Source organism: Castor canadensis, chromosome 5 (assembly GCF_047511655.1).
Source record: "Castor canadensis chromosome 5, mCasCan1.hap1v2, whole genome shotgun sequence".
Lineage (NCBI taxonomy): Eukaryota > Metazoa > Chordata > Mammalia > Rodentia > Castoridae > Castor > Castor canadensis.
Window position 1 is genome coordinate 32,167,513 of NC_133390.1, and position 27,625 is coordinate 32,195,137.

Below are 27,625 nucleotides of genomic sequence, written 5' to 3' on the forward strand. Positions count from 1 at the left end.
TAAGAAATTCGCTGAAAGACTATATACAACACACACATATATACATCCACACATATTGCTATCAGATTTGATGCTTTGTAGTTTTACTGCAAGAAAAGCATCTTCTATATGTTGTGCAAATACAGACAGAAACTCAATGCAAAGAGGAAAATGATAGTGAATTCCTTCCTTGTTTGTTTGCTTTATGTGGTTTAATTCACAAAATAATGATTGTTAAATGACAGAAGTCCAAGAAAAAAAAATCCAAAACAATGCATAGAAGTAAAATTTTATCAACTTAAGAAGTATATGGATTCAATGAGTAAATTATCTGTGCTCAGCCCTATAGAATGTGGATAGAAGGTAAAATTTTACAGAACTAAAAGGACTTGTAAATAGTACTGCATAACAAAGAGAAGAAAAAACAAATGCTACAGAAATTCCATGTAAACCTGTATTGCAAATTTGCTAAGTTTTCGGAATTCACTAAATATGTGAGCAATTAGAATCATAATATAGCATTTAAAAACTTAGGATGCCATAAAAAGCAAGACATCTTCTTTGAATACAGAGAAGGTACATTTCAGTACAGGTAAATTTCTGGATATTATTGTTTATTTTTTACCCAACTTTGACCTGATTCTCAAGTGGAGGCAGCTGGTGATGGGGGGAGTGTAAAAGAAGAGGAGGGGAACAAATGGTAAGGCTGAAAAATAGCCAGATAGTTTTCCACTCAAAAATGTCTAATTTAGGGACTACAGGTATAGTATAGTTCAGTGGTAAACCAAGGCTTTGGGTTCAATGCTCAGCACCTAAACCAGAAAAATTATCTATTAAGAAATATAGTGCTCTTAAAAAAAACCAACAAATATCTCCCACTGCAAATGTTATATTTATATATTATATACTAATGTGTTTAAAAACATTCTGTACATATACATTTTAAATAATTATTTTAGATTTATAAGACTAAAGGGTATTAAGGAGAAAAGTAAAGTAGTAAATAATAATACAGTAAATATTTAAGCAACTACATATTTTCACTATTTTTTCCCCTCATAGAATTTTCACTTCAAAAACTATAAGCTGACAATTACTGATCGTCTTTTGATTCACCCTAACTATTGCAGTATACTGTATATTTACATGCAGAGCCAAGTGAAGCTTATGCCAACTTCCACAGTTCCACTTTCCTTCATAATAGTTTTGGGCATAATGTACAAAACATTATCTTAACTTCAATCTATCGCATGTCCCCTCTCTGAATTTTTGTCACTATACCCACACAAAGAATGCTTCTTTAGCCTTGAAGATTAGCGATATCCATCCTTCATTGCAAACCTGACACCCAGGAAACAGGAAAAGTCTACAGAGAAGAGTTTGAAGAAACAGAAAGATGGAGCAAAACTTTTATGGAGTGTGAGATGCACAGCTATTGGCCAGGATGATACTGACACTCTGTAATCCACAAAGTCATCATATAGTTTGACTTAGCTTGATATCATTGGATTGATGTGTTTAAGAATTAGTAAAAGCCTTAATGAATAACTAGAAGAAAGAAGCTTGAAGGCTTCAAATACAAAGTAATAAGAAGATGGAAACATTACCTAACCTGATTGATCAGTCCACATTATGTACATGCACTGAAATGTCACACCACATTCCATAAATGCAACAATATTTAATGTGTTCGCCAAAATTATTTTAATGTTTAAGAAAGTAGAAATGCTAACAACCTTGATTTGATGACTATCCACTGTGTGTGTATATATATGTATATATATATATGTATTGAATTATCCCATAGTCCATAAGTTTGTACAAATAAGTAATAAAAATAAAAATAAAGGATTATTAAAAACAAATGGTGCTTGCTTAAATTCTCAAAAACACAATTAAGATTTTTATAATTATTTTATTAATCTCAAATGCCAAATTAGATTAATAGCTAAGTGTATGTATAGTCCCAGTAGCTACATTCTTAAAATCCTCACAACATTCTGAAGAAGGCATGTCTGTTACCCATAATTTACAGATGAGGAAACTGAGGCAAAAAACATTAGTAACTTGTTCAAGATTTCATATATACTAGGTGATGGAACAGAGATTCAGACCCTTGCATTGTGCTCTAGAATTTGGACTTTAGAGCACTAAATTATATCACAAAACAGTACAGTCGTATAAAGAATTCACTTAGTCTCAGATTTACTGAATGAGGGGCTAGGAGTCTGGCTCAGTGTTAGAGTACTTATCTAGCACATTCAAGAACCTTGAATTGACTACCAGCATTGAAAAGAATAAGCTGAATAGACACCAAACTTTTGCTAATCCTCAAAATTAATTTAAGAAAGAAAATACAACATATACTTTGGTCATACATTGTATATGGGAGGAAAGAAGGTGGTAGATTTATAGTTAAAAAACTTGGGCTTTTCTTTTAGGCTCACAAATTTCTATCCCTCTTCAGCCTCAGCTAATGGGTCAATTTCTTCAGCCATAAAACGAAGTTAACATAGCATGCTAAAGCTGGAATAAGAACAGATAAATTTGTCAACTCTCACATTTCCCAAACAAAGAAAAACTAATCACCAGCATGAAAATACTTGATCAAAGTTGACAACAAATAATACCCTCTGGCTAAAACCAGAACCATGTTCTGAATCTCATAAACACAGTGTTAGGAGTAAAACATTCTGCAAAAGAAACTAAGAGGCATCCTTAGCCTATAGAGCTTTCAAGTTAAATACATTAAAAAGCTCAAGAGTCCAAGGAGGATATAATGAACTATCAAAAGCAAAATATATGCAGAAAGTCTCCAAGGAGAAAAGAAAATCAAAAGTGAAATGACATGGGCAGACTCTTTTTCACTGAGAAAATAAAGTTTGGATTGGACATGCAGGGATGAAAATGACTTGGGTGGGTCAAAGGTTCATAACTAATAAAAAAGTTTTATGTTTATGAAAATATTTGCATTTTCCTAGAAAGAAGATCCAGCCACAGTAAAAGGCCACTGAAGAGGGACATTAGTGCCAAAAATACTTGAAAAATTGTAATCTTAATAGTGGGTGTATTCATTTCCTACACTGCTATCACAAAGTATCACAAAAGGGGTGGCTTGAACAACAGAAAGGTCTCGCTTAGATGTTCTGGAAGCTAAAAGTCAAAGGTCAAGCTGTCATTCGGGTTGGTTCTTTCTGAAGGCAGTAAGAGAATCCATTCCATGCCTCTCACCTAGCCTCTGGTGTCTGGTTCACTGTTTCTTTGTACTAGAACTGCACCACTCATTCTGAACTCTACCCTTCCATATCTTTTTTTTGTTGTTGTTGTTGTTTTGTTTGTTTGTTTGTTTTTGGTGGAGGCAGTATTGGGCTTTGAACTCAAGCTCTACCACTTGAGCTATACTCTTCAGCCCACTTAGTTTCATTTTTGCAGAATAGCTTCAAGACATTCTTACTAAGTGACAAAATACTGAGGCCCTTACCGCTTCTTTGAATCACATAGGAAATGTTGAACAGGAAGTTCTTGAGCAGGAAAGTCCCATAACATCAAAAGAGTCTTAAAATAATTAACATTCCAAGTCAAGCCCAAGATATATAAATAATATATCTTCTTTCTGCATGCTCATCCCTTTCAAAAAACATTTCCAAAAAGGATGAAATTTTTATTATTTAATTAGAAGGATTTTTAACATGAAAGACACTTTTATAAAGAAAATATCTGCTTCTATTTGACTAAGTAATATTTAGGAAGAATAACTGTAAAAATGATTCCAACACCATAAAACTATATATGGGGACAAATTTTCATTTCTCTTCCATTGTAACCCAGCATTGCCAAAGAGAACATTCTGAAATGATGATTACAATGTGCTCTCTCTGACAGAATACATACCAGTCACATGAGGCTTTTGAGCATGTCAAATTGAACATTTATTCCCTTTTACTTAATATAAATAGGAACATGCAACTGGTCACTTCTGTGTGAGGCAACATCATTCTTATATACTGTTATGTGACCAAGAAAAAAATGCAAAAGGAAAAATTCATGTAGGGATGTGGAAGAAGGGGAAGGAGAGATCATAATGATTAACAGAGGAGATGAATATGATACAAAAAAAAGAATTTTGGATGAGATCATCCTGGGTTTAAGTTGGATCCTAAATGCATTCACTGGTGTTCTTACAAGAGAAAATGAGGGAGACTTGAGAAGGGTAAATGCAAAAGGGAAGACCATGTAAAGACCATATGTGATATGTCAACAATCCAAAAGACACCAAGATTTGTGGACAGCCATCAAAAGTTAGAGAACAGGCATCAATGGACTGTCTGCAAAGCCTCCAGAAAGAATCAACCCTTCAATGCTTTCATTAAGGACTCTAGTCTCCAAACTTTTGAAAGTGTTAACTTCTATTGTTTTAAGCTACAAATGGGAAAAAAAAAAGGAAGGAAGGGAAGGGAAGGGAAAGGGAGAAAATAAAAGTCACAATCACAATCTATAACAATGGCTCTTAAACATCTCTTACACATCACAAAGTCATAATTTATAGCTAAGAATCTTTACCTACTGAGTACATCACAATAGACTGGAGAGGTGGGAATTTATTAATAATTCAGACATCAGGGCCATCTACTCCCAATTTACTGAACCAAATCCATCATTTTCCCACCCCTAAATCTATCTTTAGAGTTTGTTGTTTATTTGCTTATGACAGGATTTCACCATGTGGTCCAGGTTGACTTCAAATTCCCTATCTTCCTGCCTCAGCTCTCAAGGGCTGGGATTTCAGGCATGAACAACCACTCCCACCAAAAGAGCCTATTTTTATAAGCTCTTTTAATATATACCAGAACTCTAGAGTATATTAAAGTTTGAGAACACCTGATCTATTTCTATTTCCATTCCAAAGTAGACTCACTACTTTTCTTTTAACAGGAAATACGATTTTGTACTACTTGACAGTTGATTTCTAATATTAAAACATATTGTTTTAATTTAAATAACATTGGCACGTCTTAATCAACATTTTTATGGAGCTCTACCTCTTTAGAAATGACTGGGAAATAAGTTATTTTACATTCTAAAATACCACTAAGTATCAACTAATTTCCCTGAACTAGTGCTTCATTTGATCTGATCTAGTCTCTATACATCTTAGAGTAAGTGAATTACTTTCCATAATTATTACACACAACTGCTTTCTTTTTATTCTACACCTTCAACTCTATACTAATACTTTGTTATGTAAATCAATGCAACTTTTTCTGGTTCTCAATTTCCTCATTTATAAAATGGAATAAAACTAGAATGAAAACTCTTACCTTACAGATTGTTCAGACAGCCAAATATAAAGTACCTAGCTGAGAGTCTGACACACATGTAATAAAAGGTAGATATCTAGTTCCCTTCCTCTTCTCAATGACTGTTTCTTCTATTTATTTCCCTTTTAATCCATTCCATCTGTCAATACTACTGATGGCTGCCAGAATTCACTTAACCCCTACATGCAGATTTAAGACCATGCATGGCTCAAAGCACATAGGGCAGTGGAAATCTGAGGACATGTGACTCACTGACTTCTCATCAATGACCTGGTCACCCCTCAACACCTCCCACTTCCACCACCTCCTTGAATCTTATCTATTAGCTTGATTACTTTAAGCCAAGCCTGGTTCCTATAACTAAAACCTTGCTTTCTCCTCATGATTTTATTTTGAGGTTTTGCTTTACATGTAACACCCTCTCTCACTCTCTCCAAAAGAAAAAAAAAAAAAACTTACAATGAAGTCTTTCCTCCTTTAGACAGGACTTGGGTGTGGGAGTGTCCTTGATCTGAACAAACCGCAATGATACATCTTTTCAGGCACAAAAAAGCAATCATGTCCCGACTTTTTATTATTAGTGGTGGTGTATTGCCCTTGATCTACATTTTTTAGTATTTTTTTAATTTCAAAAAGTTAATGTCTTGCACCACGACTAATGCTTTTTAAAAATCATAAATTTAGCCGGGCACCAGTGGCTCACAACTGTAATTTTAGCTACTCAGGAAGCAGAGATCAAGAGGATCACAGTTCAAAGTTAGTCCAGACAAATAGTTTGTGAGACCCTGTCTGGAAAAACCCACCACAAAAAAGGACAGGCGAAGTGACTCAAGGTGTAGGCCCTGAGTTCAAACCCAAGTACAGTAAAAAAATATATTATATATCTATAAAAAGACTATTTGAACATATACAAAATTATTTCTTCATCCTATAAGAAAAAAGTATATAACTACACATGGATTAGGGTGAATGGTATCTAAAAAAGAGAGAAAGAGAAACATTTTAATTCTTTCAAGCTAGCTGTAAGTACATATACGAATCTTTGGAGATTTACCTGCTCTAATTTTCTAAATATGAGCACATTCTAATTTGTAGACTACTTTAGGATTAGGAAGACAAACAAATGAACTTTTCTCTTTAAGTCGAAGAAACTACAGGTAGGGGGAAATCAATATTTCCTATTTAACTCAGTTTATCTTTAAAATGTTACTACAAAAGTATCTCCTGCAATATTTCCTTGTTATCTCATTGGAGAGGCTTTGTGACTTAACTTTGAAGACAAACCACTTTGATGTATCAACTTCACAAGGACCTTGGGTACTAGCAAGATACTTGGGTGGGAGTCACAGAAGCATCAAATGGAAAGAACATTGCTTTATGATAACTTCAGAATTAAAAATAGTAATAGAGTTTTAAGCAGGGTTTGGTGGTCCACACCTGTAATTCCAACTCTGGGGAGGCAAAGCAGGATCTCAATTCTCAGGCTAACCTGAGCCAGACAGTAAATTCCCAGCTAGCTTTTGGTGCATAGTGAGACTGTCCCTATCCTCTTCCCCATTCCCTATCCCCCGCAGTTTTTTTTTTTTTTTTTTTTTAAGTAACAAAGAAAAGTCTTTGGTCTTAAAAAAAAAATAGTAAGAAGCTAAAGAATCAAGTTTGGCCAAACTTCAGCCTTAGTTCTTTCTTTCTTAGGAACTGTTTTCTAGGTCAATTCAACAATGATAACATTTTTAAAAGTATGATCTTAAGTGTTAATAATGTGCAATGCATTTCTGTTGTCTGATAAGTCGTTTCATTCACATCATATTTCAGTAAATCTTAGATCATATTTCATTAATGACAAGGGCAAATAAAAGAGAATTATATTCATTTTATGATAGACACAACTAGGTGTCAATGCTTTATTGATGTTACCCTAATCAAGCTCCATAACACTTCTATTTTTAAGTATTTGCAGATAAAAGAAAGGAAAGTTCAAAATACTTTACTATTTTGACATCTAGTTTTTGGCAAATAACTAAAGACTGTGTTGTCAATGAGTTGACAATTTATGAACTGAATTTTATAAAGCCAAAGTACACGAGTAGATCTCAAAACTTTATCAGAGTAACTATGCTCACTAAATAACCAGTAAGTACCTACTATTGATATAAATTTGTAAAATAAATAAATAATGACACTGGGCAAGGTGGCACACACCTGTAATACCAGCTACTCAGGAAGCAGAGATACACCAAATGTACTTTCCTTAAAATACAAGAAGGGATTTCTGTGACTAATAAGAACTAAATTTTATAACTATACAAATCTGTAATTAAATAAATATATAATTACTATATGATAATTTTATATAAAATTTTTTAAATTAATTTCTAGCTTTACTCTCCAAGACACAAGTCTACTAAAATTTTAACTATTATCATTATGGCAGCTCAGATATTCTCAGGTTTTCCTACAGGAAGGAGAATATGATAGGGTATACCAGTACAGTATACAAGCAGAAAAGAGACATACTTAAGTTTTCTTCTAGTAACTGAGTTGAATCATTTATTGGCAAGATTGGTAATTACTTGGAACAGAACAAAGTAATATTGGCCATACATGTTTCATCCTGACTCTAGGTCAAGATATTTGAAAATGCCTATAATCATAGTAAATCACAAAAATCTACAGTGAACTCCACTTTCTGGACATTCTTAGTCAGTGCTCTTGAAAGCACAGTGTCATTTTAAGTCTACTCAAGGATGCATGTGTGGCACTGAGGCAGCAGCCTATTGTGACGCCTGGCAGAGTCACATGTGGAAACTTTAAGAAAATACGAGTTTTCTGAAGATTGTCTTTCAAAAACCCCAGAAGCAAACATAAGAAAATGATTTTATATAAAAGTCATATGGACCCAAATGTAATTTTCCATTGCATATAACATCAAAAATAAACAATATGTTAAAATATTTTGTGTTTGCAGACAGTTAAATTACTATTATTAAACATTGCACATTGCTAAACACTCACTGAGCTATGAGTCAAACATTTCACACACAAACAAGAGAGACAAATATGTTTCTCATTTGAAACTTTTGTAGTTTTTAAATGCCAAATCTTTAGATACATAAGAGAAAGAGAATGACCTATAAATGGTCAGTATGTCTGCATTTTACAGCATATTTTATTTTTCAACATAGGACCAGGCAGAGGAGCTAATGACCGAAGGCAGAAAAAGAGAAATAATAAAGTACAAAGTGCCTCTGTAGAGTATCTTTTCTCTGGTTCCTCTCTGAGAATACGACAAGTATCCTTTGAATCAACCAAATTCAGGCATCAATGATTTTATAGAACAGAGGATGTTAACTAATCTCAATGCCAGGAACATCATATATGCTCACATAATGCAGGCTTTCTGCTGCTCTCCTCCTTTGATGTTGGGTAAACAGACCAAAGGATTTTCTGATTAACAATAATACCACACAGCATGATGACATAGACTTCTTTCATCACTAAGGACTAACCACCAAACTGAACTATATCCAATCCTACCATTTTTAAGGAACTTAAACAGGAGATTCCTTTCTTTACATGTTTAAGAAACTGAAAGCATAACAGCTATTTAATTATTACACCCTAAAATCTGAAAACTGAATAGGTTAAAAGTCCTGCTTGAAAATGACTTGTTCATGGATTTTAACATTTAAACAACTTACCACATAAAATAACCATGACATAGACCAATGAAGCAATTATTATAACAACCAAATAAAATTCTTTACAGAGGTAATAGGGACATCTTCCAGAAATGTTCTAATTTATCATAATCCATAAGAGATGGATGTTTCAATCATTCTATTTACCCTGACAAAACTGTTAACAATAGAATCAAGCAACTCAGCCAAGGTTACTACATCAGTTAGCCAACACGGCTAGAATTTTTCTGCTTTTGTTTTCTGTTTTTGTTTTGATGCTAGATTGAACCCAGGATCCACATGCCAATCAGCTTCTCTAACTCTGAACTATACCTGCAGACCTTAAAACTACGATTGCAAAATTCCACTCAAAATACTTTGTAGTTCTGATTTGTTAAAAACAAACAAACAAACAAACAAAAAAACCGGGCAACAGAGGCTCAAACCTGTAATCCTAGCTACTCAGGAGGCACAAATCAGAAGGATCATGGTTCAAAGCCAGCCCAGGGACCCTATCTTGAAAAAATCCTTCACAAAAAAGGGCTGGTTTAGTAGCTCAAGGGGTAGACCCTGAGTTCAAGCACCATAGGACAGGACATGGTAACCCCAATCTTAAATCCCAGCTAGGCAGAAGTAGAAGAATCACAACATGAGACTAGCTCAGGCAAAAAATACAAGAACCTAGCCAACAAAAACTATAAGCAAAAGACTAGGGGTGTTGCTCAAGTGGTAGCATTCTTGTCCAGCAAGTGTGAGGCTCTGCGTTCAATCCCCTTATAGCATTATGTATTTCAGATATAGCAATTAAGAGCACAAAACACGTCCCAGATTTGATGCAGAGATGAAATCACCTAGGAAGTTACTACGAAAAATGTGTATGACTCTGCCCAAAGATTCCAATTTGGTCACTCAAGAGAGCCACCAGCTTGTAACATAAAAAATGACAGAGAACCAATAATGCACAGAAAAAGAGGCAGGCAATGGTTCAGACTGACAGTACAAAATGAAGAGTTAAACGTGCAAGGCTGACAATCATCTGCTCTCCAGATACCCTGACAGAACTCTAACCTGCTTAACACCAGACCCCTAAAAATCTAGATCAATTGACAAACAGAAGAGTTTCTGTGACAATGAATCAGGATAAACAGATAAAATCAAATGCCTTAGACTGACATTTTAAATGTCAGTATATCACCAAGGCCGTTAAACCATTTCTTTAATAAATATTCATAACAAGGAGCATGGTCATTAGGCATGAGATATTTCTCACACAGTCACTGATACTCCAAAGTGCACTTCTTAGAATCCCTTTTAGGCTGGGTATGGTGTTGCATATTTGTAATCCCAGCAGTTGGGAAGCTAAGGCAGGAGGGCTGGATGTTGGAGCCAGCCTGGACTATGTAGCAAGACCCTGTCTTAAAAAAACCCAAAAACAAAAAAGAATTCCTTTCATTTTTTGCATCACAAAGCCTCAGTTTGAATATTTTCGAAGTAGGGTCATAAGTCTATACCTTTGAAATAACCACAGATTTCTTTATGGAAACCTGAAAGCAACAAAGGCAAGGAGTAAGGTATTTCAGGAACTGAATGAAAATAACTTCAGCCCTGGAATACTCTAGACAGCAAAACTATTATTCAAAATTGACAGAGCAATAACAATGTTCCACAATAGACAGAAACTAAAACAGTATATGACCACCAAGCCACCACTACAGAGGAGTCTATAAGTAATTCTGCACACAGAAGATCAAAACAAACAAAACCACAAGAGGATGGGAAGCATTGAACTACAGGAGAAGAAAAGACAAGTAATCAGAGATTACTTGCATTGATTCGACTGCATGCAATCAAATCCTCAAAAACAACAAATGGCAGGAATCACCACATACCTGTCGTTATTAATACTGAATGTCAATGGATTCAACTCTCCCATCAGAAGACACCATTTGGCCAGTTGGATTAAAAAGGAATATCTGACAATCTGTTGTTTACAAAGACCCATCATATTGACAGAAATAAACACTGGCTGAAAGAAGAGAGGCTGGAAGAAGATTTACCAAGACAATGCCTACCCACCCAAAAAATAGGCAGGAATAGCAAAACTTATATCATACAAAGTAGACTTCAAACTTACATTAGTCAAAGGAGACAAAGAAGGACACTCCATACTAATAAAAGGTACAATACATCAAAAGGAAATAACAAATTATCAACCTATATGCACCCAATGTCAGTGCACCCAATTTCATCAAACATACACTAAAGGACTTAAAAACACATACACACCCCAACATAGTGGTAGTGGGAGACTTTAATACCCCTCTATCACCAAAAGATAGGTCATCCAAACAAAAAACCAACAAAGAAATCCTAGAACTAAATGACACCATAAATCAAATGAACCTAACTGATGCCTACAGAATATTTCATCTGGCAACAACACAATATACATACTTTTCAGCAGCCCATGGAACTTTCTCCAAAATAGATCATGTCTTACGGCACAAAACAAGCTTCAGCAAATATAAGAAAACAGAAATAATCCCCTGCATTCTATCTGACTACAACGCATTAAAACTAGAATTCAACAACAAAAGCAACAGAAGAAAATACACAAACAATTGGAGACTGAATAACACACTCAATGATCAGTGGGTCATAGTAAAAATAAGAGAGGAAATCAAAAGGTTCCTGGAAGTTAATGAAAATGAAAACACAACCTACCAGAACCTATGTGACACAACAAAGGCAGTCCTAAGAGGAAATTTTATAGCCATAAGTGCATATACTAAAAGGACAGAAAGATCTCAAATAAATGATGTAATACTACATTTAATATGCCTAGAAAAACAAGAACAAGCAAAACGCAAAACAAGCAGAAGGAGAGAAATAATAAAAATAATGGTTGAAATTAGTGAAATACAGATTAAAAAAAAAAATCAGTGAAACAAAAAGCTGGTTCTTTGAAGTAATAAACAAGATCGACAAGCCCCTGGCAAACCTGACTAAAATGAAGAGGGAAAAGACCCAAATCAGTAAAATCAGAAACAAAAAAAGGGAGATAACAACAAACACCAAGGAAATCCAGGGAATCATCAGAGACCACTTTGAGAACCTATATACCAATAAATTGAAAAATCTTGAAGAAATGGACAAATTTCTAGATAGTTAACACCATGCAAAACTGAACCAAGAAGATATTAACCACCTAAACAGATCTAGAACACATAATGAAATTGAAGCAGCAATAGTCTCCCAAAAAAGAAAAGTCCAGGACCTGATAGATTCTCAGCTGAATTTTTTTTTTTCATTTTTCTTTTATTATTCATATGTGCATACAAGGCTTGGTTCATTTCTCCCCCCTGCCCCCACCCCCTCCCTTACCACCCACTCCACCCCCTCCCGCTCCCCCCCCCTCAATACCCAGCAGAAACTATTTTGCTCTTATCTCTAATTTTGTTGTAGAGAGAGTATAAGCAATAATAGGAAGGAACAAGGGGTTTTGCTGGTTGAGATAAGGATAGCTATACAGGGCATTGACCCACATTGATTTCCTGTGCGTGGGTGTTACCTTCTAGGTTAATTCTTTTTGATCTAACCTTTTCTCTAGTTCCTGGTCCCCTTTTCCTATTGGCCTCAGTTGCTTTAAGGTATCTGCTTTAGTTTCTCTGCGTTAAGGGCAACAAATGCTAGCTAATTTTTTAGGTGTCTTACCTATCCTCACCCCTCCCTTGTGTGCTCTCGCTTTTATCATGTGCTCATAGTCCAATCCCATTGTTGTGTTTGCCCTTGATCTAATGTCCACATATGAGGGAGAACATACGATTTTTGGTCTCAGCTGAATTTTACCAGACCTTCAGAGAAGAACTAATACCAATACTCCTTAAACTTTTCCATGAAATAAAAAGGGAAGGAACACTGCCTAACACATTCTATGAAGCAAGTATTATACTCACTCCAAAACCAGACAAGATCACATCCAAACAGGAGAACTACAGGCCAATCCCCTTAATGAATATCGATGCAAAAATCCTCAATAAAATTAATGGCAAACTGAATCCAACAACTTACCAGAAAGATCATTCACCATGACCAAGTTGGCTTCATCCCAGGGATGGTTCAACATAGGCAAATCAATAAATGTGATACAGCACATTAACAGAAGCAAAGACAAAAACTACTTGACCATCTCAAAAGATGCAGAAAAAGCCTTTGATAAGATCCAACACCACTTCATGATAAAAGCTCTAAGAAAACTAGGAATAGAAGGAATGTACCTCAACATTATAAAGGCTATATATGGCAAAATGACAGCCAACGTAATATGTAATAGGGAAAAACTGAAACTATTTCCCCTAAACTCAGAAACAAGACAAGGGTGCCCACTCTCCCCACTACTATTCAACATCTGGAATTCCTAACCAGAACAATAAGGCAAGAAGACAAAATAAAAGAAATACAAATAAGTAAAGAAATAGTCAAAATATCCCTATTTGCAGATGACATGATCTTATATTTCAAAGGCCCAAAAAATTCCACCCAAAAACTTCTAGACACCATAAACAGCTTCAGCAATGTAGCAGGATACAAAATCAACTTGCAAAAAATTGGTACACATTGAGAAAGAATATAGGAAAATAATTCCATTTCCAATAGCCTCAAAAAATAAAAATCAAATACCTAGGAGTAAAATTAATGAAAGATGTAAATGACCTCCACAAGGAAAACTATAAACCACTGACGAAAGAGATCGAGGAAGATTACAGAAGATAGAAAGATCTCCCATGCTCATGGATTGGCAGAATCAACATAGTAAAAATGGCTACACTACCAAAAGCAATCTACATGTCAATGCAATTCCCATCAAAATCCCAATGACATTTATCACAGAGATTGAAAAATCTACTCTAAAGTTCATTTGCAAACACAAGAGACTGCCAAAGCAATACTCAGCAAAAAGAGCAATGCTGGAGGTATCACAATACCCAACTTCAAACTATATTACAAAGCAATAGCAATAAAAACAGCATGATACTGACACAAAAACAGATATGAAGACCAGTGGAACAGAATAGAGGACCCAGATATGAATTCACACAGCTATGCCCACCATATTTTTGACAAAGGTGCCAAAAACATCCAACGTAGAAAAGACAACCTCTCAACAAATATTGCTGAGAAAAGTGGCTATCAGACTGCAGAAAACTGAAACTAGATCCATGTTTATCACCCTGTACTAGTACAACTCAAAGTGGATTAAGGACCTTAGTATCAGACCTGAAACCTTGCAGTTACTACACAAAAGAGCAGGGAATACCCTGGAAACAATAGATACAGGCAATGACTTCCTCTGTAGAGCTCCAACAGCCCAGCAACTAACAGAAAGCATGGACAAATGGGACTACATGAAATTTAAAAACTTCTGCACAACAAAGAATGGTCTCTAAACTGAAGAGACCACCCACAGAGTGGGAGAAAATATTTTCCAGCTATACATCAGACAAAGGACTGATAACCAGAGCATACAGGGAGCTTAAAAAATTAAACTCCCCCCAAATCAATGAACCAATAAAGAAGTGGGCAACTGAACTAAACAGAAGTTTTTGAAAAGAAGAAATTCAAATAGACAAAATACACATGAAAAAATGCTCACCATCTCTGGCCATAAAGGAAACGCAAATCAAAACCACACTAAGATTTTACCTCACCCCTGTTAGACTAGCTATTATCAAAAACACCACCAACAACATGTATTGGTGAGGATGTGGGGAAAAAGGAACTCTCATACATTTCTGATGGGAATGTAAGCTAGTGCAACCACATTGGAAAATATGGAGGCTTCTTAAAAACCTAGACATAGATCTGCCATATGATCCAGTAATACCACTCCTGGAGATAAAACCGAAGGAATGTGACTCAGGTTATTACAAAGACACCTGCACACCCATGTTTATTGCAGCACTATTCACAATAGCCAAAATTTGGAAACAGCCAAGATACCCCACTACCAAAGAATGGATCAAGGGAATGTGGTATTTATACACAATGGAATTTTACTAAGCCACAAAGAAGAATGAAATTTTGTCATTCACAAGTAAATGGATGGAACTGGAAAGCATTACCTTAAATGAAGTTAGCCAGGCTCAGAAAGCCAAAACTCACATGTTCTCCCTCAAATGTGGATTATAGACCCAAAACAAATGCAGTAATATTATTGGAGATGGGTCACACACTAAAAGGAGAACACACATGGGAGAAACAGGGAAAAGAAAGGAATCCTAAAAGTTGACTGTGGTTGATGTGCTCACTGTAGGGGAGTAAACAAAGTAATCTTAAACTGGCAAAGTCCACCTATGGGAAGAAGACCAAGAAGTAGTGAAGAGGTCTGGTAGAGATGAACCAATGTGGGTTGTAATACACATGTGCACGGAAGCAACTCTAGGAATCGCTCTGTATAGCTATCCTTATCTCAAACTGGCAAAAATGATACGTCTTTCTTATTATGTCCTATGCTTTCTCTTCAAAAAAATTAAGCACAAAAGGGCAGAACAGGTTCTGCCAGGGAAAGAGGGGGTAGAGGGGGAGTGGGCTGGGGGTGGGGGAGCACAAACAATGTATATACATGTAAGTAAATATAAAAACAATAAAGTAGAAGGGAAAAAAATCAATCATGCTATATGGAGCTGACTGTGTAGTGGGAAAAGATAGATAATAGACAATAAATCTATTTAAAGTAAATTGTGCAAATTCAAAAAAAAAGTCTATCTTTGAAGGTCTGCTATGCAAACAGGACAGTTCTTCAACATTTGTGCTTTGAAAACCATGTCAGAGGGCTGGGTGCAGAGGTACACACCTGTAATCCCCATAACTGGTGAAGCAGAGATTGAAAGGATCATTGTTTCATTCTAAAAAAGAAAACGTTAGTGAGACCTCATTTCAACAAATAAACTAGATATAGTGACACATTTTGTAAATACCAGCCACTATGCAGAAAGGATAGGCAGGAAGATTATAGTCTAAGACTGGCCCCATGCAAAACTGTGAGACCCTGTATGAAAACTTACTATAGACAAAAAGGAGTGGGTGTATGGCTCAAGTAATAGAGGCCCTGAGTTCAAATCCCAGTACCACCAAAAAAAATCAGGTCAGAGCTACACTCTGCAATCATAATAATCATAATTCTACCCTTCCTGTATCATGAACATATCCTAATAAAAATTATTTAAAAATATATGTAAAACATAATTCTCTTTAATGAACATTCTCCAGTGTTTTATGAGTTTATCTTAAAAGAGCTTAATGATTTTCTATTTTGAGATTATTACAACACAATAATTATGATAATGATATTACAATTTATAAACTACTGGGCACAGTGGCTCCTGCTTATAGTCCCAGTACTTGGGAGACTGAGGAGGGAAAAATCGTATGAGCCCAGCAGTTAGAGACCAGCCTGGATAACACAGTGATACACTATCTCAAAAAACCAAAACCAAACAAACCATATTCCTGGCTCTGGTTAGGGCTGGACTAACTAGAGCTTCATGGCAAGTTTATTAACATGTGAGAATACTTGACAGTGAATGATATTCTTCATTTCACTCAGAATTCAGTATCTTTCACACACTAATTCAAACGATTATTAAAATCATCCATTTCCCCCAATTGTTAAGTAACAAGTGGAAATTTTCTTCTGAAACGTATTAACTACCAATGGTGACAATCTTTTATTGCCATGGGAAAGTCATGGCCAGTACGCCATCCTTCACTCTTTTGATTGAATGGAATTCCATTCTAGGCCAGAGGACAGCAGAAGCCCCAGACTTGGAACCAACTAGTGGTCCAGAAATGCACACTAGACAAGTGGAATCCTTCCCTAGGGTTTTCCCACCTGAAGCTGGCAGGGAGAAGCTATATGACTGTGACCTGCCAAGCATAATGTTTGCTCTTGCACAGAAAAGATCTGTCTTTAAAACAGAAACATGAAATAACCCACATAAGAGGAACCAGAGGCTAGAGAACAAAAACACACATGCTATTTAGTCCTTAGTCCTTTTTGCCCCAAGTCTGACCCCACCAAGGCATTTTCTGTGACTTGAGCACATTGAGTCAATGAATTCTTCTTTTGACACTGAATGCATTACTTCACTTGCACCCACAAAATTCTAATAGGCTAACTTCCCTATTATATTCTGCTTTCCCTCCCCTGGACTATACCCTACTAACATCTTCACAGGTCTTTTGACTTTCAGCTGTCAAATTCTCCAGTGCCTTCAAGTTTCTATTTTGCCCCTCTTCTCCCACGAAGCCTGACTGACCAGTACAATCTACAATGTCTTCAAAAAATGATTTGTGATATGTCTTCTCCTCATCTATTCATAACAGTCAAACAATTACTCTTTAACTTTTCATGTGTGTGCATCTTTTCTCTAAGTAAATTATTGACATCTTACATGTGAAAATCATGTCTTATTATTTGCAATCATCAAAGTTTTTTTTTTTTCTTGTACTTTCAAGTACACACAGATATACAATAAAGCTGATGGAATGAGTTCAGGTTACCTTTCACATACAGTGAAAACTGAGGAGATACTTCTCCCAAAATAATTTGATTTGCTCAGATAAAACAGGTTACCTAAACATCAGGCATTTATCGTGAAAAATTCAGAATGGATCTGAAGAGGTTCTTGTCCCAAATAATGAGTACATTTTCATTAGTTTATTTAAAAGAAATTTCATTTTCAAAAAGTGTTTAGTTAAATCTTTCATACTTCCTTCATGAACTATATAATCATAATGTAGTCAGCAGTGTACAATTGAGGCACTAAACAAACATGAACTGATATAATTACTTTCTTCTTTCTTTCTTTCTTTCTTTCTTTCTTTCTTTCTTTCTCTTCCTTCCTTCCTTTCTTTCTCTCTTCTTTTCTTTTGTGCAGTGTGTGTGTGTGAGTTTGCTTGTGGTGCTAGGGATGGAACCCAGGGCCTGACGCATCTAAGCCAGCACTTAATCACTCTGTCACAGCACTCCATTACCAGAACCAATGTAGGAATTTCTGTTCATGTACAAAGAACACAGTACTGAACTCTTGTGAATCACAACATTAAATTAGTATGTTTTAGATAACTGCCAGAGAAAAAAAGCAAGAGAGAGAGTGTGGGAGGGAAGGAGGGAGAAAGGCAAGGAGGGAAAAAGAAAAAGGGAAATTAGATTTTGGAAATGAAAATTAAAAAAAAAAAACAACTCTTGATGGAATGTGTTTCTACTGAAAACTGAGCCAAAGCTCATGGTCGCGGCTGTGGGTTTTTCGGACAGATGGTGTCAACAGAACAGTTGATTAGTGAGCTTGGCAATGGAAGAAGCATAGAGGGGCTTACAAAATGCCACCAAACTGAATATATGAAAGAAGAGAAAGAGGCCTGAATTTGTCCTCTGACACTTGATCCTGGTTACTGCATGGTTTGTAAAATAGGCTACTCTTGTCACCAGCAGTTTAGAGTTTCCTCGTTAGATTTTCATAGAATGGTTCTCACAACACAAAAGCCAAATCCCAGTAGGGACAGCTGGGTTTAACAGGTGAAGAGATCGCATCTAATGGTTTTCCTATCAAAGCCTCATGGCTGATTTTCTTTCTTTTTTTTTTTTTAACCATAAACTAACTAAATAGACTTTTATTTTCTAAACATAGATCATTTGAAATTTATTCATAACCTAAAGTAAACAAAAATTGCACTTAAAAACAAAAAGTTCCTACTTACATATACAAATGTTATCATTTAATCTTTGATTGCTCAAGGTAGAATTTTTATATTAGATTACATTTAGTCAAATTAAAGTTAGCATTCAATAATTCTTCCCCAAGAGTCTAAGACTATGTTTACTAATGCCACCAAATTAAATCAGAGCCAGAAAGTTCAATTTGATTAGCAATTTTCCTGGTGAGTTTGGAGCCCTTCAAATGTAAATTAGTAGTTTCATTAACCTGGGAATGAGATCAAGATAGGGGCCCAGCAGAAAAAATAGTTGGTCTGAGAATCAAGGAAACTGGTTCTTCTTTCATAAAGTGAGGTCTCCAAAAACTTTCTTAAACTAGACTACTCTTTCATGTTTTTACATGGTAAAGAGATTGCAGTAATTTATATTTCAATTAAAATCTTTTCCAGTCCAGGTCTGAAAATAACAGCCAGTTACTTGAACATTCTAGTTTGCTCAGAATATATCATAGGCATGTGAAGGATTATCCCATTTTCAAGTCTTTGCCTATATCTAAGAGAAATTTAATCAGATAAAATAACATATAGCAATTTTATTCGTGGCTGTACAAAGATAAAAGCATATAGCTTTCTGTCCTCATCAGGGAGAATGTTGAGGGCACAATGGGTAATAAGAATGATACAAGGGTCTCAGAGAAGCTCCCCATGTGCCATTTAACTAGCTGTGTAAATATGAACCACCAATTTCTTAACCTTAGTTTCCTAATTTAAGAAAAAAAGAGTAATTACTGAGAGGACCCTGTGAAATACGTGTGAAAAACAATGCAGTTTGATATAAAAGTAAGTTATCAATTATATTATATTCATGTATGGAAATATCACAATGAAACCCCCCACATTGTATGATTAATATGTGCTAATAAGAAATGTTGAAAATAAGTAAAAGTAAACTTTTAATAAGTATTGTCTTTCAAACCTAAAATTTTAGACCACATATTTCTAGTCAGCAAATGAAAGAAGTTGGAAAGAAGCCAGGAAAAAAAATTTTTCAATGTAGGATTATAGGAACCCTGAAATGTATTTTGTCAGCCTCTTCAGTAGTCTGAAGTGTTCAAAAACAGAAGCAAAAGATGGAATTCCATCCTCTTCATCCTCAATATTCTTTCCTTTCCCCCTCCTTCTGACAACCCCCAAGATATGTCCTTTCTTATTATCGTCATGATCATTATTATTTTACGTTTAGGTTTCACAAATGAGTGAGGAATGTGATATTTGGTCTTTGACCTTGGTTAAGTAGATGCGTATGAAAGCAGCATAATGAAACCCACCCAATACTGTTTGAAAGAAGGTAGAAAAAGAAGGCAATTCTAAGATGGCGGGTAGAGGGAGGAAGAAGAAAGCGAGCCTCCTATAGTGAAACCTTGTAGAGACATTGGAGACACACGTTGCAGGCAAAACCACTGAGAAGAGGCAAAACTTTGACCCTTCCACACCTCCAGGCGGCGCAGAGAATCTCCACCTCATGTTAAACGGAGAAACCAGGAGGGCCCTCTTGGCCACCAGTCGCCAGCACCCAGATGGCTTGAGAAGACGCGGACCAGGTGAGCTAAGCAGTACGCGGTACTCACACAGACAAGCCTGGGCCAGAACAGCATAGCCCCCTGGACAGACTGACCTCCACCGGGGAAAAAAGAGAAACTGAGTAATAAGCAATAAGAACAATAAAGACACGTGGCAAGGCGGTGGGGCATCCTAAGCTCCAAAGAGGGGGGGAGGGGAATCCTTGCCAGAACTGTAAATAAACAAGTCGGGCCTGGCCAGAGAGGCTCTGGCCAGAGCAGGAGCTCTGGCAGTCATGAGAGGAAAGTTTATAGCCATGAGTGCATATAATAAAAAGACTGAAAGATCCCAAATCAATGACCTAATGATGCATCTCAAACTCCTAGAAAAACAAGAAAGCAAATCCCAAAACAAATAGAAGGAGAGAAATAATAAAAATAAGAGCTGAAATCAACAAAATAGAAACCAAAATAAACATACAAAGAATTAATGAAACAAAAAGTTGGTTCTTTGAAAAAATAAATGAGATTGATAGACCCCAGGCAAACCTGACTAAAATGAGGAGAGAAAAAACCCAAATTAGTAGAATCAGGAATGCAAAAGGGGAGATAACAGCAAACACCATGGAAGTCCAGGAAATCATCAGAGACTACTTCGAGAACCTATATTCAAATAAATTTGAAAATCTCAAAGAAATGGACAGATTTCTATATACAAATGATCATTCAAAACTGAACCAAGAAGAAATTAATCACCTGAATAGATTTATAACACAAAATGAAATTGAAGCAGCAATCAAGAGTCCCCCAAAAAGAAAAGTCCAGGACCTGATGGATTCTCTGCTGAATTCTATCAGACCTTTAAAGAAGAACGGATACCAACCCTTCTTAAACTGTTCCATGAAATAGAAAGGGAAGGAAAACTGCCTAACATATTTTCTGAAGCCAGTATTACACTTATTCCAAAACCAGGCAAAGACACCTCCAAACACGAGAACTAAAGGCCAATCTCCTTAATGAACATTAATGCAAAAATCCTTAACAAAATAATGGCAAACCGAATTCAACAACACATCAAAAAGATCATTTACCATGACCAAGTAGGCTTCATCCAGGAATGCAGGGGTGGTTTAACATATGAAAATCAATAAACATAATAAACCACATTAACAGAAGCAAAAGCAAAGCCACATAATCATGTCAATAGATGCAGAAAAAGCCTTTGATAAGATCCAACACCATTTCATGATAAAAGCTCTAAGAAAACTAGGAATAGAAGGAAAGTACCTCAACATTATAAAAGCTATGTATGACAAACCTACAGCCAGCATTATAATTAACAGAGAAAAACTGAAACCATTCCCTCTAAAATCAGGAACCAGACAAGGATGCCCACTATCTCCACTCCTATTCAACATAGTACTGGAATTTCTAGCCAGAGCAATTAGGCAAGAAGAAGGAATAAAAGGAACACAAATAGGTAAAGAAACTGTCAAAATATCCCTATTTGCAGACGACATGATCCTATACCTTAAAGACCCAAAAAACTCTACTCAGAAACTTCTAGACATCATCAATAGCTATAGCAAGGTAGCAGGATATAAAATCAATGTAGAAAAATCATTAGCATTTCTATACACTAATAATGAGAAAACTGAAAAAGAATGTATGAAAAAATTCCATTTACAATAGCCTCAAAAAAAATCAAATAACTAGATGTAAACCTAACAAAAGATGTGAAAGACCTCTAAGGAAAACTATACACTTCTGAAGAAAGAGATTGAGGAAGACTATAGAACGTGGAGAGATCTCCCATGCTCATGGATTGGTAGAATCAACATAGTAAAAATGTCTATACTCACAAAAGTAATCTACATGTTTAATGCAATTCCCATCAAAATTCCAATGACATTCATTAAAGACATTGAAAAATCTACTGTTAAATTTATATGGAAATACAAGAGGCCACGAATAGCCAAGGCAATACTCAGTCAAAAGAACAATTCTGGAGGTATCATGATACCTGACTTCAAACTATCTTACAAAGAAATAATAATAAAAACAGCATGGTACTGGCACAAAAACAGACATGATGACCAGTGGAACAGAATAGAGGATCCAGATATGAAGCCACACAACTATAAGCAACTTATCTTTGATAAAGGAGCTAAAAATATATGATGGAGAAATAGCAGCCTCTTCAACAAAAACTGCTGGGAAAACTGGTTAGCAGTCTGCAAAAAACTGAAACTAGATCCATGTATATCACCCTATACCAAGATTAACTCAAAATAGGTCAAGGATCTTAATATCAGACCACAAACTCTAAAGTTGATACAGGAAAGAGTAGGTAATACTCTGGAATTAGTAGGTATAGGTAAGAACTTTCTCAACGAAACCCCAGCAGCACAGCAACTAAGAGGTAGCATAGATAAATGGGACCTCATAAAACTAAAAAGCTTCTGTTCATCAAAAGAAATGGTCTCTAAACTGAAGAGAACACCCAGAGTGGGAGAAAATATTTGCCAGCTACACGTCAGACAAAGGACTGATAACCAGAATATATAGGGAACTTAAAAAACTAAATTCTCCCAAAACTAATGAACCAATAAAGAAATGGGCAAGTGAACTAAACAGAATTTTCTCAAAAGAAGAAATTCAAATGGCCAAAAAACATGAAAAAATGCTCACCATCTCTAGCAATAAAGGAAATGCAAATTAAAACCACGCTAAGATTCCAACTCACCCCTGTTAGAATAGCCATCATCAGCAACACCACCAACAACAGGTGTTGGTGAGGATGCGGGGAAAAAGGAACCCTCTTACACTGTTGGTGGGAATGTAAACTAGTACAAGCACTCTGGAAAAAAATTTGGAGGCTACTTAAAACCTAGACATCGATCTACCATTTGATCCAGCAATACCACTCTTGGGGATATACCCAAAAGACTGTGACACAGGTTACTCCAGAGGCACCTGCACACCCATGTTTATTGCGGCACTATTCACAACAGCCAATTTATGGAAACAGCCAAGGTGCCCCACCACTGACGAATGGATTAAGAAAATGTGGTATCTATACACAATGCAATTTTATGCAGCCATGAAAAAGAACGAAATATTATCATTTGCTGGTAAATGGATGGAATTGGAGAACATCATTCTGAGTGAGGTTAGCTTGGCCCAAAAGACCAAAAATCATATGTTCTCCCTCATATGTGGACATTAGATCAAGGGCAAACACAACAAGGGGACTGGACTTTGAGCACATGATAAAAGCGAGAGCACACAAGGGAGGGGTGAGGATAGGTAAAACACCTAAAAAATTAGCTAACATTTGTTGCCCTTAACACAGAGAAACTAAAGCAGATACCTTAAAGCAACTGAGGCCAATAGGAAAAGGAGACCAGGTACTAGAGAAAAGGTTAGATCAAAAAGATTTAATCTAGAAGGTAACACCCACGCACAGGAAATTAATGTGAGTCAACTCCCTGTATAGCTGTCTTTATTTCAACTAGCAAAAACCCTTGTTCCTTCCTATTATTGCTTATAGTCTCTCTACAACAAAGTTAGAGATAAGGGCAAAATAGTTTCTGCTGGGTATTGAGGGAGTAGGGAGCAGAGGGAAGGGGTGGAGTGGGTGGTAAGGGAGGGGGTGGGGGCAGGGGGGAGAAATGACCCAAGAGTTGTATGCACATATGAATAATAAAGCAATAAAAAAAAAAAAAGAAAGAAGGTAGAAGAGGGAAATGAGGAATAGGAAGATAACGGAGTGGGTGAACTTGTTCATGGTACACTGTATGGAATTACCTCCATGAAATCTCTTATTATTAATATGATAAATCAAAAATAAACAAATATAAACAACAATGGGAAAGTCCTAGCACTTAGTGATGGACATAATTATGTCTCTATACTCATGCCATATTTCAGATTATTGCTCCCTATCATTCAGCTTTGACCCTGAAAACTCTGTACCTGGTTTAAGGATTGCATAAAGACCCTTTCTCAATAAATACTTAAAATAAATTGCATAAAAATATATATAAGTCAGCCTGATTTTGTTCTTTTGTTTCATTTACTTTGTTGTTTTTGTTTAATCCAAAATTTAATTGGAATTGGCTCTTTACAGTGGAGTATGGCATGGAATGAGTGCTAAACACAATGAGTCTAATGCAATACACACATCAGAATTGTTCCACAAGCCTAGGGTCTTTTTTTTTTTTTTTTATTCATATGTGCATACAAGGCTTGGTTCATTTCTCCCCCCTGCCCCCACCCCCTCCCTTACCACCCACTCCGCCCCCTTCCTCTCCTCCCTACTCCCTCAATACCCAGCAGAAACTATTTTGCCCTTATCTCTAATTTTGTTGTAGACAGAGTATAAGCCATAATAGGCAGGAACAAGGGTTTTTGCTGGTTGAGATAAGGATAGCTATACAGGGAGTTGACTCACATTAATTTCCTGTGCGTATGTGTTACCTTCTAGGTTAATTCTTTTTGATCTCACCTTTTCTCTAGTTCCTGGTCCCCTTCTCCTATTGGCCTCAGTTGCTTTTAAGGTATCTGCTTTAGTTTCTCTGCGTTGAGGGCAACAAATGCTAACTAATTTTTTAGGTGTCTTACCTATCCTCACCCCTCCCTTGTGTGCTCTTGCTTTTATCATGTGCTCAAAGTCCAATCCCATTGTTGTGATTGCCCTTGATCTAATGTCCACATATGAGGGAGAACATACGATTTTTGGTCTTTTGGGCCAGGCTAACCTCACTCAGAATGATGTTCTCCAATTCCATCCATTTACCAGCGAATGATAACATTTCATTCTTCTTCATGGCTGCATAAAATTCCATTGTGTATAGATACCACATTTTCTTAATCCATTCGTCAGTGGTGGGGCATCTTAAGCCTAGGGTCTTGAAATCAAGAGCAAAAGATCAAGGCAATAACAATGGCAAGAAAACAACAAATCTCCAGTCAACACTACGCAATTTAGACTCCATACGGTCTTGATTTCCAAAGCAGAGACTTGAAGAATAATCTGAAGTATAAAGAAAAATGAGGAAAGAGTCACTCAATAGTGCAGTTTCACTAGAACTGTTCATGCCCACTTCTGTGTGGAACCTGTCCTGAGGTGGCCTCCACTTTGCCTGTGAGTCTTTAATGCTTAGATGATCAGGAACCTATGAGACGTAACTCTGATGGATAGATTTCTCAGGATCTGAGTATTCTGTCTCCCTGCATTGATATGCAACCTACTTTTTCTCAAGGGAGCTTCATGGACAAAGAACATGGCAGTGTAATTCTTTTCTGTATGTATGCTGCCCAGATGTCTCTCACAAATTGTAACCAACTCCTGGCCCTTGCCTAACTCTCTACATCAACATTTGTCCAATTTTAGTTCTACCCAAATCCCATACCGTCTCTATATTTTCACATCTGTTTTACAGTTCTACCTTTTGGAAGCCTTTCTTTGTATAATATAATCAACTAAGAATCTATTACTGCGTTGGAAGAAAACTAATAATAAGTCCAGCATTCAAAGCACACATGGTTATCCTTTGCATAAGAGAATAAGAACAACAGATTAGCTTTCTCCAGAATTTTCTTAGAGACTAGAGTATGTTGTTGCCCTGTAAACTTTGTGAATTACAGCACATCTAAGATATACCTTTTCAGCAATGAAATTGGAACTCTGCCTAAAAAGTGTTCAAATTTTTTTCATGCAGTTTCAAAAAGAATTCAATTAGAGCTTTAAAACAAAACAAAATAGTATTAAGCCATTTCTTTTCTCTTCTAAGATAACTGTGGCCATTTAAACAGAATATTCCCAATTGTCTACAGGATAAATTCCAAACCACTTAGCGTGTCAGGTTAAACCTTCCACAACCTGACCTCAATGTGCCTTTCTAAAACCCAATTCCCACAATTCCCTTCTGATCTAGAAAAATCAGATTACTCACTGAGATGGGAACATGCTTTGTTTTTTATTCACATACTTCCCTCATCCTAAAATATCTTTTTCTTTCCCACTTTAATCCTTTTCAATTTCTTCTTCAAAATATATTATTAATTTAAAGTAATTATTCTGGCTTGAAATGATTTCTTACTGCAGTTTTTAATCATTTGTTTTGTTTTCTGGAATAATTATTTAGACTGCATGTATTATTTAACATTTTATAATTTTGTTGCTGAAACTATCATGAAGATTCTTTGAACACAGGAACAGAGGGCTGGAAGGTGCCTCAGTGATATGACAAGGACTTAGCATGTATAAGGCTCTAAATTCAATCCTCACACCAAAAACAGACAGGATTAGAAATTTTAACATTTTTTTCTTTTAACCATAGCATATAAGTAGAGGAACCTGATTCAAGCACTCAGTCTAAGTTTGTTAGAAAGTATCTTCCATACACTACAATGAAAAGAAATAAAGTACAAAGGAAACTGACCATGAAAGAATAAAAACCTTCTGCTATGTTCAGAAGCATGTACTATAATGTTAGCATCCCATATCCAGAGACTCCATGCCCTCACTCATTAACATGTGCAATCCTGCTCACACTAGTAATTATGACCATTCAAGACCTTAGTTGGCCAAGCTGAGAGGAAAAACTTAACATTGTGTGATTTTTTTAAATATCTATATAAGAAACTGTTTTAATGTACATGAATGAATTAAAAATGACTATAATAGTCCCTTTTAAACTTGAAAGACAAAATGCTTTGCTACTTATTTTTAAACATTACCAATACATTAAACATAAGCTGCATGAATCCAAATTCCACATATACACCTTCAGAATCTTAGGTTATTTTTGCTGCCTTTTTCTGTATAGAAAAGGCTCAAACTATAGATTTCAAAAATTATCAACAATTGGATTGACTGACTCTGACATTTCTAATTCATTTGTTACTTAAGAACAGAAGTTGATTTAGCTCATGGTTCTGGAAGCTATAAAGTCCGAGAGCATAGGACTGGCATCAGGTAAGGTAAATATGATATTTATACATTTGCAAATCTATATATAACCTAAATATTCACAAATATATAACCAATAAAAATATATGCTTGCACCTAGTGCCTGGTTCAACTCACCAAGGTAGGAGGTGGAGGGATGAATAAAGGAACTAACTCCATGTGTAACTCCCAATTTCATATTGGCCTCTTTTGGACTAAAAGTTTTGAGAGTAGGTGTCTTCAGTTTTCACTCTTTAATATATACTGCTGCCTTACTTTTGCTTGATTTGTTGATAAATAGCAATAAAAGTATTAATAAGAGTAACATCAAAGGCACTTTTGGAGTCCTTATTGAAAGTCAGGTGCCACCTATGCGTTACTCGTATCATTCTTATGCTGCACAACGATGTTATAGAACAA

At 35.9% G+C, this 27,625-nt stretch overlaps 1 protein-coding gene across 7 annotated transcripts in view; it reads right to left on the reverse strand.

The window, feature by feature from the left end:
• Robo1 (roundabout guidance receptor 1) overlaps positions 1–27,625 on the reverse strand; it is a 1,075,667-nt gene that overhangs the window by 337,234 nt on the left and 710,808 nt on the right. The window contains exon 1 of one of the 7 annotated variants that reach the window (XM_074072926.1): positions 15,828–15,855. The exons of the other annotated variants lie outside the window; for them this stretch is intronic. Coding sequence (XP_073929027.1) covers positions 15,828–15,840 — 13 coding nt within the window. The 5' untranslated portion in view covers positions 15,841–15,855. Of the gene's footprint in view, positions 1–15,827; positions 15,856–27,625 lie in introns of those variants that run through there. 7 annotated transcript variants of the gene reach the window in all.